Below are 13,592 nucleotides of genomic sequence, written 5' to 3' on the forward strand. Positions count from 1 at the left end.
CACCCCATTTAATACTGACACAAGGGTAAAGATCACAGTCATGATTTTTATTGTTAAAAAGACACTTTATTTACAGAAAACCATAACTGAAAAACTTGAATAATAGTTAATACCAACTGATATTTACATGAGCAGCACTTCAAGAAAAATGTACAAATCAGACATGATCTCATATTTTTTAAGTAAAACCCTCAGTGCATCCTTAGATAAAGCATGATTAAAATTTCAGTAGTGTGTTGAAAATGCGTTCATAGAAGTCCCACTTAAGGAAGTCTCACTTATGGAAGTCTCACGTATGGATTGCCCACTTTGTATGGAAGTCCCACTTATGGAAGTCCCACTTATGGAAGTCCCACTTATGGAAGTCACACTTGTGGAAGTCACACTTATGGAAGTCCCACGTTAAGTGACTTATGGAAGTCCCACTATGGAAGTCCCACTTATGGAAGTCCCACTTATGGAAGTCCCACTTATGGAAGTCCCACTTCAGGACCCAAATCCCATTGAAGGTAAGGTATATATTCCAACCAATACATGATTTAAATAGAAGGAAAAAACATTCGCCAGGTAGAAATGGGAGCAACTTTACCAAGTATAAATCTCTTTTGTTAACAAAGTTCAAATCTTGCAAGCATTCCTGAGAACAATTGATTTACTGTAACCTGAGTCTGCTTCAACCTAAGTGCCAAAAGGTTTCTAGTAATTACTCAAAACAATTATTAGCATAAAACCTTACTTGGTAACGAGTAATGGGGAGAGGTTGATGGTATAAAACATTGTGAGAAACGGCTCCCTCTGAAGTGACGTAGTTTTTGAGAAAGAAGTAATTTTCCACGAATTTGATTTCAAGACCTCAAGTTTAGAATTTGAGGTCTCGAAATCAAGCATATGAATGCACACAACTTCGTGTGACAAGGGTGTTTTTTCTTTCATTATTATCTCGCAACTTCGACGACCGAATGAGCTCAAATTTTCACAGGTTGGTTAATCTATGTAAATGTTGAGATACACCAAGTAAGTAGACTGGTCTGTAAAAATTACCAATAGTGTCCACTGTCTTTTAGAACCACCTTCAGTTCAAAGCATATAAAATAAGGCGTGAGCCTGGTGTAAACACTCTCAGTTGCACCAGAATTGCCTTTGAATCAGATCCAACTCCCTCGCAAAATCCAATCAACTCTTCTTCATGTAAGGAATAAAACTAAAAGCTCGAATTTCTCAGAGATTTTTCAAGAGGGGCTTTAATGTCAAAATTAATTTTTTTGAGGCACTCAATTTTAAATAGCTAGAGTCCTCATGAAAGTGGGGAAAAATTACAAGTTTCCAACCTTGTGTTCATAGCAAAAAGTTTAAACGTACAATCCAAAGAAGAATTTGTAGGTGCTATTCAACTTTCGTAATGACCCTACCTATTGAAAAATGAGTGAATCACAAAACTTCATTTGATCATGGAGTCCCTCTTTAAAGTTACTTTACAAAAAACAACAGGAACGTCTATTGCTAGAGAACAAAATCGAGATCCACACTTTGCCCCTGGTTGACATGGACCACATGCGTCTGTTGCTGAGATGTACCCCAAGCGCCGGCGGTCACAGCATAGGTCCCTGGGGCGACCATGACGTGGACATCCTCAGATCTCAGTAACTGGAAATCAAGATAGAATCATTGTTAAAATGGCTGTCAGGCTTTGAAATCCTTCAAGACAGCAGGACCCATATCATAAAGCTGTTAAGCAGAAAATAATGCTTAAAAATCGGTAGAGGCACCAGTCACAACAATGTAAACTCAATGTAGTTTCGGCCGGTAACATGTTTGTTTGTGTTTTAAGTAAGACTTTTCCGACCATCAATCCTGAACGAATTGCCCTACACCACTCGGCAAATAGAACCATTTTTTTAAAGAGTCTATAGGTCATCCAAAACATTTCCAATTTGGAAATCAGTAGGTTAAACAACCCCACAGGTAAGTATTGCACCAACCACCAATACCAAGACGTCTTAACTCTGTTCCGTGAGCAACTATTTGTTACTCCAAATTTGACCAAGACTGGTCCATCGAATAATGTGTTTGTTAAATTGTGGCAGGTCCACACGGCCCAACTTTGTTATGCGTTTTTACCCCTTTCTTCGCTGCTTTTATTGCCTTTTTGCAAAAAAATCATTTGGTGTCTGTCTTTGCTTTTGTTCGTCCTGTAGAGTCACAGACAGAGATTTTCTGTCTAACATTTCAGTGGTTTTTTTTTTCTCTGCGCAAATCTGGAAGAAATACATAAAGTAATCCAATTTCTGTTTCAACATGACAATTTATTTGGTCAGTGTACTCTGTTGAAAACTAGTAGAATATATTTTGACCCGGAAAGACAATTTGGAAAAGAGCGAATACTCACTGGGTGTTTTTTGTGAACCTCAGTATATTGTGGAGTGTGGAATCTCTTGGTGTGTTGTTTGTCTAATGGATTATGCTGAGCAGGTGGAGCACTCCTGTAATATCTCTGAGGAAATGTAAAATACAGTTCTTGTTAAAATAAAAAAATTTATATATTGGTTTTAAAAAAACTGACATTGTCGAACTTTAAAAAGTTTGTTGTGTTATCATTTAGCCCTTTGAGAAAGACACTGCTAGGGTCGAAATGTCAGGCCATTAAAAGCAGTGGACACTATTTGTTATTGTCAAAGACTAGCCTTTACAGTTGGTGTACCTCAACATATGCATAAAATAACAAACTTGTGAAAATTTGAGCTCAATCGGTCATCGAACTTGCAAGATAATAATGAAAGAAAAAACACCCTGCTCACACGAAGTTGTGTGCGTTTAGATGGTTGATTTCGAGACCTCAAGTTCTAAATCTGAGCCTAGTGAGGTCTTGAAATCAAATTCGTGGGAAATTACTTCTTTCTCGAAAACTGTGGCATTTCAGAGGGAGCCGTTTTTCACAATGTTTTATACCATCAACCTCTCCCCATTACTCGTCACCAAGAAAGGTTTTATGCTAATAATTATTTTGAGTAATTACCAATAGTGTCCAATGCCTATAACTACTAGTTGCATAATAGGTCCTTTTGGTTGGTAAGTCAACAAATTTGCTTGCAGTACGGTTGTTATGGGTGTGATGTTACCAACTTACCCGACACTGTCTAGTCGTGGTCGACATATACTGGAGGATACTTGAAAAAGCATCATCAATTGTGGTAAACTTCATTGGATCCTATGATAAACAGATAACAAAAATTATGCAAAGACATGATCGACAATACAGTTTGAACCTCTACTCTCCCCCCCCCCCCCTCCTTCTGTTCTATGCATTTGGCAACTGCTCTGTCCTTCTTATTTTCTGTTTCATTTATCTGTGCCACTATTGACATTTAATACAACTGCTTAAACCCCTGAACAAACAAACTTATTTGGAACTGACTGCAATTGCATGCAGAGAGTGACTGATAGTAAGGGCATGACAGGAATCTCAATTAGGGAAATGTAAATTTGTACTGGAACATTTCAAGGGACACCATGGCAATGACTATTGGGGCACAAGAGCAATTGCCCTCATTACCTCTGTGAAGTACCAGGCCTAAAGTGCTTGTCATGCCTAACTTTGTATGAAGAGGAAATGTGGCTCATTAGAAATAAAGTCAAGGTTATGTATTTGCAAATTAAAAACTTGTTTTATGTAGTGATTTAAAGGCTATTTTTCACATTTTTGGGGGGTATCTCAATAAAGAGGTTGCTTCGGGATTGAAAAAAACATTTCCCTGAAAAAATCCCCCTAAACAATATTGATTGGTTCCTAGCCATCGGCTGTAACAATTGGAAAGAAAAAAACCACCATGATTTGTACCTGTATTGGTGACTTTTCATGATGAGGCTGTTGAGGCCATTCTACCTTACGCTGTTGTGCCCTCTGTAATACATCAAGTCCTTGTCTTCCCGTTCTACACAATGTGCACGACATCCAGTCCTCCTAAATGGAAATAACAGGGGGAGGAAAAATCATTAATTAGATTGTTTTTCACTAATGGCAATGCACATTATCAATTGTAGTCACTGCAGAAGGTACACCTAGAACTAGAGGTACACCTAGAGGTTTAGCACCTCATAGTTCTAAGTCTAGGTAGGACTCAGGAGGAAATTGCCGGGGACGAAATATGAAAACTGGCCCCGTGTGCTACATGTAGTCCCGTTGAGTGTCCATGTCCTGATGCTATCTGGCTGGGCAGGGCAATTTTTTTGCACATCCCTGGCTATACCACAGGCACCTTGTAGGAAAAGTTTGATGCCCAATTAAAAAAAAACAGGTGCAATTTACGGTCAACAGCTGTTCGTAAGACTGTTTTTGGTAAACTGTGAAGATATTCACAATCACATTGTGCAAAAAGTTTTCTGTGTCCCCTGTCTGTAAGTGCGAGGTCATCATGGTTATTATTACATTGTCTTGTCAATTTGTAAATGTACTCTTCTTACTAGTTGCGATAACGTAACCCTCCTCCCGACGGCGTTATCGGAGGGTTACAAAGTATTCGCAAATGTAAAGGGCGAAATGGTCTTATTATATTACATATTATTACATATTTACATATTATTATCTTACACATTTTCTCAATTGTGTTTTTGAGTGATATTCATTAGACATTGAGGATTAAGTTTGTGTTCCTAGAATTTGTGTAATGATTTTTGAAAGTGGTAAAAATTGAGCAAATCTGCTGACTAGACCATTTCGCCCTTTACAATTCGAGCATGCTTCGTAACCCACGGCTACGCCGTCAGGAGGAGGGTTGCGCTATCGCAATAACTATCTTTTTACTAAGTAATTAGAGTTAGAGTTAGACTCATAAAAAAGTCATATATAGGATTTGAGGCATTGCAGGGTGAGGTATCAATGTATATTTGGTTTGCAGTAACACCATGTGTGTATCTACTTGCCAGGTAGAGTTTGTTCTTTAGAGAACTGTCTTGCTTTATTCTACTAGCACGAAGCAGATGTTTAATTTTTAAGTTCAATCAATTATGCTAGAACCCTCAGCCTAAAAAACACTTCAGTTCATTCTTTCCCTCGTGTTTGGAGCGGTCTGCCAACAAATATCTGCAACTCCCTCACCCTCGATTCATACAATTGTTTTAAAAGATACCTGTGTCAGCACTTCCAGAACCTGTAGAGTTTTTCCAAATTGTTTTTAATTTATCTGTTGATAAAGATTAGCCCATTTTTATTTTCTCATTTGTTCATTGTTTTTAGGTCAGCTTTTTTAAACTCAAATGTGCACTTCCAAATAATCTTGCTACATATAAATAGGTTTTTCTTAACATATACATATTTATTTTGTTCTTAATATTTATTATATTTTCCAAAGTTTATCTTTACTGTTTTTAAATGTTTGTTAAAGATTCTATTCCTATTTTAAGATTGGATTGATAGGCTTTCGAGTCACAGTGGTTAGGTTCACTTTTATTAATCCTGGCCATCTTAGAATGGGCTTGTCCTGTCTGTTTTTATAATTGTCTTGCTTGATTGCCAGTGCTCTGTCTCATTCAATCAATGGTTTACAATTGTTCTAGATGTCATAAGTTTACATTCGTTGTTTCTTATACTGTTATATTTCTTTAGTACGGTAATATTGTATCTTGTACTGTTTGTTGAAATCTTGGTCGAATAAATAATAATAATAACAATAATAATTATGTTGTGGAGTTTTTGTTGGACACTTTCCTTTTGACTTTTCGTCATGCATTTCGTCCTCTTCATGCACACTTCTTATTTGAAAACAAGCGCATCTGATCCACAAAAACTGGCTACACCACAATAATAAATTAACACTTTAAGATTAGTTAAAATAAAATATTCTTACCATTATTTTACTGCTGTCTGTATAAAGTTTGCCCACGTCTTCCTCGGATATCAATTTTGTGTTTATTATTATTACTAGTGTTGTGAAGATAGAATGTCATGGCGCCCTCAAGCACCCTGTTTGTGTTAAGTTTCCCTTATTTATAACACGTCTAGGGTTATGACCAAACCGGATCTTCTCCAATTATGAACTGCGTTGCATTAGTCTGTCACCTACAGAAAAGGCGTACTTTTTACCAGTGTGAAGTTGGTTTCACGTTCGACATTGGACATTGGACATTCGACATGTCAAATACACGACTCAGTTACTCGTTCGACATTCAAATTGTATTTACGCACAACACCAATGCAGATGTACCGGAGTGTGTGTTTTCTTATACTAAGCATCTTTGCTTAGCAGAAACTGTAGGATAACCAGATAAGTCAATTGTGACAGGTGCCCCACCCATTGTTTGCCTAGCCTAGCGAAGAAAATTAATTAGGTAATCGTTATTTGAATTTGTGCACAAATGAATTGTGAATGTCAAACAAGTAACTGGGCCTTGTTTGACATTCGAATGTCAAACAAGAAACCAACTTCACACCGGTGTACATTTACTACGGCGGTTCAGTTTGTTTACCTCATCGATCATCGATAGTTTACACAAGATGAACTTCTACTCTAGCTCCTGACACCGGCCGGCCCATTATTCATTCGTAAATTTGTGGATTAAAGCATAACATAAACACGTGACGCACATAGGCCTACCAGAAAAAGGGGATCCAGCATTTCCATTGTTGATGTTCAGATGTTGTATTGTGATATGATCAGATGATTAGAAGTTGGAAGACATTCTGGAAACATCCCATAACTCATGATGATCGAGGTAAGTTTTTTTTTTTTTTTACAATCGTAGAACTTTATAATAGGAACAATTGTTGATGCCTACTATACTAAACTAAGCATAGCCAACGAACATCAGCATGGGACCATTCAGCTACTTCAACTAGAAACTACGTATATTACGGCTCACGGGGAGCCAGGCTTAGGGGGCTTAGTTTCTAGAAGTAGGGACCAGCTTTCTCAATGTAACATGTATTAATTGTAGGCTATACTTCTATCTAGTTCTATTCCAAATGCTCTGAAAACTTTCTGTGTATCCTACCACCTTTTTCTTTCACCAATTATTGGGTGGGCCAGGATTATGTTTTTTTTTCTTTGGGGGTGGGGGTGGGGAGGGCTCAAATCAATTTATTGGGTGGGGTCCAGGGGCCGACCTTTGGGAAAACCATTGAATGTCGGAGCGACCAAGAACAACGTGAGATATATTTTATCCTGGACAACGGGTCTCAAATGGTTAATATGTTATTGTTGCAAGTTTACACAATTACAAGGGAGTTGTCATAAGATCATTGCATAAGATGTGTTGAAAATCTTTCACCTCGCACCTCGCGTTATCGAATATCCAAGACAAAAGAGTTGTTTTGGCAGGGGAAAAAAATGCGAAAGGCAAAGGAAGAAAAGAAAATACTTCCACGGGAAATAAAAAACAAAAACTACACAGGCATTGCGACTTTTCTCCCTCGGCTCTTCTTTCCTTTCCCCTTCCTCCCCTCCCCCATTATTATTTTTTCCTTTCTTCTTCTTTCCTTCCCTCGTTCTCCCCCGTTTTTTTCTTTTGTGGGACCCTCTTGGGGGGGCTCAAGCCCCCCGAGCCCCCTATAAGGGCAGTCTATAAGGGCAATTTGTATTGCGCATATCCACCATTAATGAGGTGCTCAAAGCGCATGAAAAGCCCCACTTGAGTGACCAAGGCTAGCTGAAACCTTGGAAAACAAAACTGAAAGAAAGAAACAAACTATATTTTTAAAGCTCCCATTTTGTATTAATTAAATATCACCATTATTTTGTTGTTGTATTGTTTTAAAGATGACACATTGACCCAATATCCAAACTTCACTATTTTTGCATTCTCACATGGTGCAATTAACACAAATTTTTAAATAGGGAAGGACGTTCTATACATGTATAAATCAACATTGACCCTACGCCCGAGGAAGGGCCATTGCCCCCCCCCCCCATCAAAATATATGGTGAAATATAATTATTGGAGCATCCCCTCCTTTTTGTAAGTTGTGTAATTTGCCTATACGTTATACAAGGCCCTATGTAGGCCTATCAAGAAAAACTCATACTGTAACTCAATACTCAATGAAATGTTCATACTTTTACCAGCGAAGTTTGCCCTTTAACCAGAGTCAGGAGATTGTTTCTGTTTTTTTTTTTTTTTTTCATGGTCAATTGTAAAAACAATTCTGACACATAACAATTTTCAGCTGCACGCCTTGATGGTCTTGCGTATTTTCTAAAAAAATTCAAGCCCTGCGTTTGCCGGAGAACAATTTCCCTCTGCAGTGCAATTGACTGAGATTTTACAGCAAACATGCAGAGCAAGTTCGGATGGCGACTAGATTTGACCATGGGGCACATGGAGATTGGGAATGCTATGTCACAGTTACTGGTCAAGTGTTGTCGCTCACCCGAACTTGCTCATAACTATCAGTTAGTTGAGCCACGGAAGAAGCTCAGTTAATTTACCCACAAACGAAGCGAGCTACGTGCAGTTCACTTCGTGTACTGTGTTTTGCACGATGTAAAGTGATCCCTGTGCTGCTGGCATTGTGAGAATGATAGATTAAAACTTGAAACTTGACTCTTCCCATGGTCTTCTAGTGGTGTTTTTTTACATTGGTATTCATGGTTACATGGTGCTTTTATTTTTCATACACTTTCCAGAATGTGACAATGCACCCATTTGACCCACATAAAAAAATGGCCTACTACAAAAATGTTTCATCCCTTGGAGGCAAGAAGTGTTTTATTTTTCCTGCTTTTACTTCATCAACCAATAATTACGTTATATACATTGTGCACCAAACTGTTCAATGAAATTGTGTTATCAGATTCATGGAGGCAGCACATTTAAAGCATTTTAAAAGCCACAGCCTTAAACTTTAAGGTTTTCATATAATTTTAATAGATACATTATTCTCAAGTCTCAACCTGAATTCAGAATGTGATCAGCTCTGTGTGATTGTTAATTGAGTCACAGTCACTAATAAAGTTAGTTATGATGACCTTTTGAAATATAAATTATGTCATTATCTGAAAATGACTAGTAATAATGGCCAAACAGCCTGTAATAAGTACATCAAATATTAAAGGATTAAAGGAACTTAAAGTACACAAATTAAACAAAAGGGTCAGAAAAACTTTTTTAGTCATCTTTATCAATACAAAAATAATACCAAGACAATGAGATTCTCATTGTATTTACCTTTAACCACATGTATATTCAGCTGTCTGGGACTGGATCTGATGTGGTAATAAATACTCGTTGGTGAATAATTTAGAGGAATATGAGGAGTGCAGCACTTGAAGTAGAGATTTTTCAATCCCACCATCTTTGTCATGATCCAGGCTTCCTGTCCAGCCTCTTAAATTTGTTACTGCACATTTGTTTGAATGAGAGAAAGACGAAATGGCTGTACCATACTTAAATCAAGGTCGTCAGCGACTACAACTTGCAGGTTTACAATGACTTGCTGAAAAGTATAGAAATTCTTCGACTCTCATGCTGCTTGAGTCTAAGTCCAAGTTCATTTTTAAGAAAAGACAAGTTTTTGTCCGTGTACACACCATACAGTACGGATGATTGGAGGGTTTTATTCACTACAATGTAAATTTGTGACAAAATGTTGTTTTAAAATATATCACTAAAACAAACCAGGATCACACTGACATTTTGTAAGCAACTTTTTGAAAAGTTAACGCTTCAAGTTTTGTTTTTAAAATCAAGATTATAAGAATTTCTTCATTTTTCAAAAGAAAAAAACAAGTTTTTCGCAGTGTATGGAAGACTTAGGGTTTTAATACATTACATAGGCCCTAAATGTCAATTTGTGACAATGTTAAATAGGCACTAGCAATTGACAAAAAAACTACCCAGTTAGTTTCCCTTGTGGTGTATTACGTCATCTTTTTTAAAAGCTAGGTTCAATCAGTTACTACATATGACGGTATTGCTCAGTAAAAGTTTGCTGTTTATGGTATTAAGTAGACTACTGGCCAGTCTAACCCGGACTGTCACTCCTACCACCCACATTGTGTTGATTCACCAGATAAGCCCAATGATATCAGCCAATAGGACTATCGTCTCAGAAGTATTAACTTAATATTTACACTGGGTACGTCATTGTGGACTCAATAAGTCAAGCTTTGGTACCGGTGACAAGAGTTTCAGGGAATCAGTGTCACTATTAGTCTAGGAATTCTTCAAACAGCCTGGTCATATCATCAGCAACGGAAATCTGTTTCATTTTTGGATGAGGTAAGATTGGTGTGTTTTGGTTTTTGTGCATATAGGGAGAATGGCTGGTTTTGGTTTCAATTCCTGTGGGTTACTTCCAGACGTATCAAGCGAAATTTGGTTGAGACTTTGAGAGATCTTAAAGGGATGGTATACATTGTATGTTGGGTTATCGCTCTTAAATTTTGTTTGTAAGCTTATTTGGATAGCAGCTTTGGGTAGTGTAGCATTTTTTTTATTTTTTTTTTATTTCATTTAGGAAAAATATTTAGTGTTTATCCCCTAAAATTTGAATTTGAGATTGACTGTGTATTCCAATTAATAAAAAAAAATTCCTGAGTGAATATAACCATTTTGAAAATATCATCCTAAATTTTAAAAACAAGTTGTTTGAATTAGCTATGACGGAAAGACGTTTTTGACAAATTTATGTATAGTAGGCCTCGGAACAATTTGTATTATTTTTGTCACCAACATAAATGACAGAATCTTAATTGATCGAAAGATCCACAATTGAAATCTAAACATCGTGCACATTTAAAAAGAGAGCATTTATTTTAGCAATATTGAAGTCTCTTTCCATGGGATCTGTCATAACACAAATAAATGATTAAATGGCAAATCACATTCTCTGGTAATAATGACATGCATGGACCTAATGTAATAAATAATTATTTATACTCACTTAGCATTAAACTCCATGGTTTCAAGTTAAGTCGGACTAATTTGAAGTAGAGAGGGGGACTTTGTACATGCCTGACAATGACGTCAAATCTCAGTCAATAAAACATCAACCGTCAAGTGCAGTTTTTTTTTATCTGTGTTTAATATTTATCTCTGGTTTGTGCGTCATTCTGTTTAAACATGTGTGCATTATAAGAGATTTATTTTTGAATTTTTCTTTTTCAAAGGAAAATTTAAATGTCATAATTTTTTTTTTTTTTAATTTAACACCAAACCTTTTGGATTGAGTTTTGCTCTGACACCATTCCCCTACATCTATGTATGGTTTACTCAAGCCTGATACTTCACTCGAGGGCAAAGGACCAAAGAGGACTTGCCTCGATGCCCCCTGTCATTGACTTGGTGCCCCTTGCAGTACAGACCTTTACTTTATAGAGTACCTTTTACTTTATAGAGGTGCCCTTTTTAAAGAAAGAAAACTGCCTTGCCCCTCATTTTTCCCAGATCTTGAAATCTGTTCTAGTTTGGGCATAACTTAAATTTGTTAAATTATGGGGGGAGGGCATGTAGACATGATGTATCAGAAACCACTAGACCACTGATCTTGGTTGTGAATGTACACTGTATTTACCCATTACTCAAGTTACTAAAAAAAATAAAACTAGCCAATGATCCAGTGGATATTTGAGACCAGACAAAGCTGGCATGATTCAAATGCTCATACTCAAGTTTCTGAGTACTGCCATTAGTGATACATACACTGTACCTCATCCACAGAATAGACTCAAACCGTAATTTATACGTTCTCAGGAGATAAAGTATGTAGGATTGAAGTGTTGCCATCAGTAGCGACTACTTGTACAAGCTACTTGACATGACCCATTTTCATAGAGCTGCTTAAAGGCAGTGAGGACTATTGGTACATGTAATTGTCAAAGACCAGTCTTCTCACTTGGTGTATCTCAGCATATATGTATAAAACAACAAACCTGTGAAAATTTTAACTAAATGGATCGTCGAAGTTGCGATCTATGAATGAAATAAAAAACACCTTGTCACACGAAGTTGTGTGCTTTCAGATGCTTGATTTTGAGACCTGAAATTCAAATTTTGAGATTTTGAAATCAAGTTCATGGAAAATAAATTCTTTCTCGAAAACTCTGTTACTTCAGAGGGAGCAGTTTCTCACAATGTTTTATACTGTCAACAGCTCCCCATTACTTGTTACCAAGTAAGGTTTTATGCTAATAAGTATTTTAAGTAATTAACATAGTGTCCACTGTCTAAAAAAATAGCTTAGCTTACCAAAAGTATGCTCACTGGAAAAAGGTTACCAGCTAAACTACCATGTCACACATGTACAATTTGTGATTTAGTATCCTGCTCATTTCCGCTTAGCAGGCATTTAGTTGAACATTTTCTGAATTATCATGAATAACTGACCTAATTATATCTTTTCAATTAATATCATTTTGAAAATCCGGTTGTAGTTTAGTGTTTTTTTTAGAACTGTGTCATTGAGCGCAATTAGGAAGTGACTGTGTCATTGAGCACGATTAGGAAGTGACTGAACTTTGTACTGTACTGCTCAGTTTGAAATTGTTAGTTATCACTTGGGCACGTGGGGGAATTCTACATTTAGGCACTAAGCAATTGACAACATTGGGTAAATCTGCACATCTTTTTTGTTTATAGTTTTTTTAAATTATGACAAAAGCGATACCCAGATCAGAGATAATCAGATCAGAGATCAAAGGTCTGAAATGCGTTTGTCAACATGTAAGCCTATAAAAAACCAGGCCTTTCCCGATTAAGCTTTTTGTAGTGTAGCCCACCGGGCTAGTAAACTGTGCATTTTATTTGCCCCAAGGTAATTTTAGTAGCCCAGACTTTTTAAAATGTCATCAATGTAACTTTCTGATGTTTTAGTGGTAGCTATCACAACCAATTTGATGGTTAAATGAAGTAACAGTAATTCACACACCACAGAAAGAATAAAGCAAACCCCAAGAAAGTAACTAGATCTCTATTCACACACTGAAAAGAAAAAAATACTTTGAGCATAACAAACAAGTAGGTTGCACAGTCTTTTTTAGTAGCCCACAGGGCAATTTGAGAAGTGGTTTTTACTAACCCGTTGCAGTTTTTACTAATGATGTATACGCCAGGCCAGCGGCCTGATATCAGGCCAAGCCCTGTATACCAGCACCCATGCATCTGTACCTGCAAGATTCTACAGTTGGTCAAATAGAATGAGCTTTGCAATAACATAAAAATATACTAATTCTAGTGCTATGAAGGGCAAAGCTTTGTTTATCAAACCCCAAAAATAGTTACAAGCCTGACAGTTCACAACCCTAGCATGAGTCTTTCTCGACAGCTAAATGTCAAACCAACATACAGGTATACAAGTGTAACAGAAGCAGTCAAGTGGGAATAGATGGACACATAGAGAGAGAGGGGAGGGGGAGGGGCAGCAAGCATACAGAAAAGGAATACACAAAGAGGTTTTATTTACTGTAGAGGGAAATATTTCAATCAGTTGAATGCCTTGAAGTTTTCAAGCTCTCCTTAATAATGGTCAATGATGCATCTTCTTAAAGAGGTTCTTGACATGTATAAAGTGGAAGCTACATGTAGATAGAGAACCATTGTAAAACCATAGAGAAACGTTTGTGGTCCTTTCTGTATGGAAGGTGTATAAACTACCCTGGATCCGG

At 37.0% G+C, this 13,592-nt stretch overlaps 2 protein-coding genes and 1 long non-coding RNA gene across 4 annotated transcripts in view; 1 reads left to right on the forward strand and 2 right to left on the reverse strand.

Annotated features, from left to right (window-relative positions):
* Positions 1-26: 26 nt before the first annotated feature.
* Positions 27-769, reverse strand: LOC117298099. Its single transcript, XR_004519951.1, has 2 exons — positions 441-769; positions 27-340 (listed from the first exon to the last, which is right to left on the reverse strand). It is a non-coding gene; the product is annotated as an uncharacterized LOC117298099 (long non-coding RNA).
* A 219-nt stretch (positions 770-988) lies between these two features.
* Positions 989-5,905, reverse strand: LOC117296594 (A-kinase-interacting protein 1-like). The gene is made up of 5 exons (XM_033779616.1): positions 5,841-5,905; positions 3,836-3,958; positions 3,125-3,205; positions 2,387-2,491; positions 989-1,644 (listed from the first exon to the last, which is right to left on the reverse strand). The coding sequence occupies exons 1-5, from the start codon at positions 5,841-5,843 to the stop codon at positions 1,501-1,503; spliced, it is 456 nt and encodes a 151-aa protein (XP_033635507.1). The 5' UTR covers positions 5,844-5,905; the 3' UTR covers positions 989-1,500.
* Positions 5,906-6,465: 560 nt separating this feature from the next.
* Positions 6,466-13,592, forward strand: part of LOC117295910 (putative FERM domain-containing protein FRMD8P1) — a 35,386-nt gene continuing 28,259 nt past the window's right edge. For both annotated transcript variants that reach the window (XM_033778704.1, XM_033778712.1), the window contains exon 1: positions 6,466-6,705. In XM_033778704.1, the coding sequence (XP_033634595.1) occupies positions 6,694-6,705 (12 nt within the window). In that variant the 5' untranslated portion in view covers positions 6,466-6,693. The remainder of the gene's footprint in view (positions 6,706-13,592) is intronic.

The sequence above is a fragment of the Asterias rubens genome, chromosome 1 (assembly GCF_902459465.1).
Source record: "Asterias rubens chromosome 1, eAstRub1.3, whole genome shotgun sequence".
Taxonomy (NCBI): domain Eukaryota; kingdom Metazoa; phylum Echinodermata; class Asteroidea; order Forcipulatida; family Asteriidae; genus Asterias; species Asterias rubens.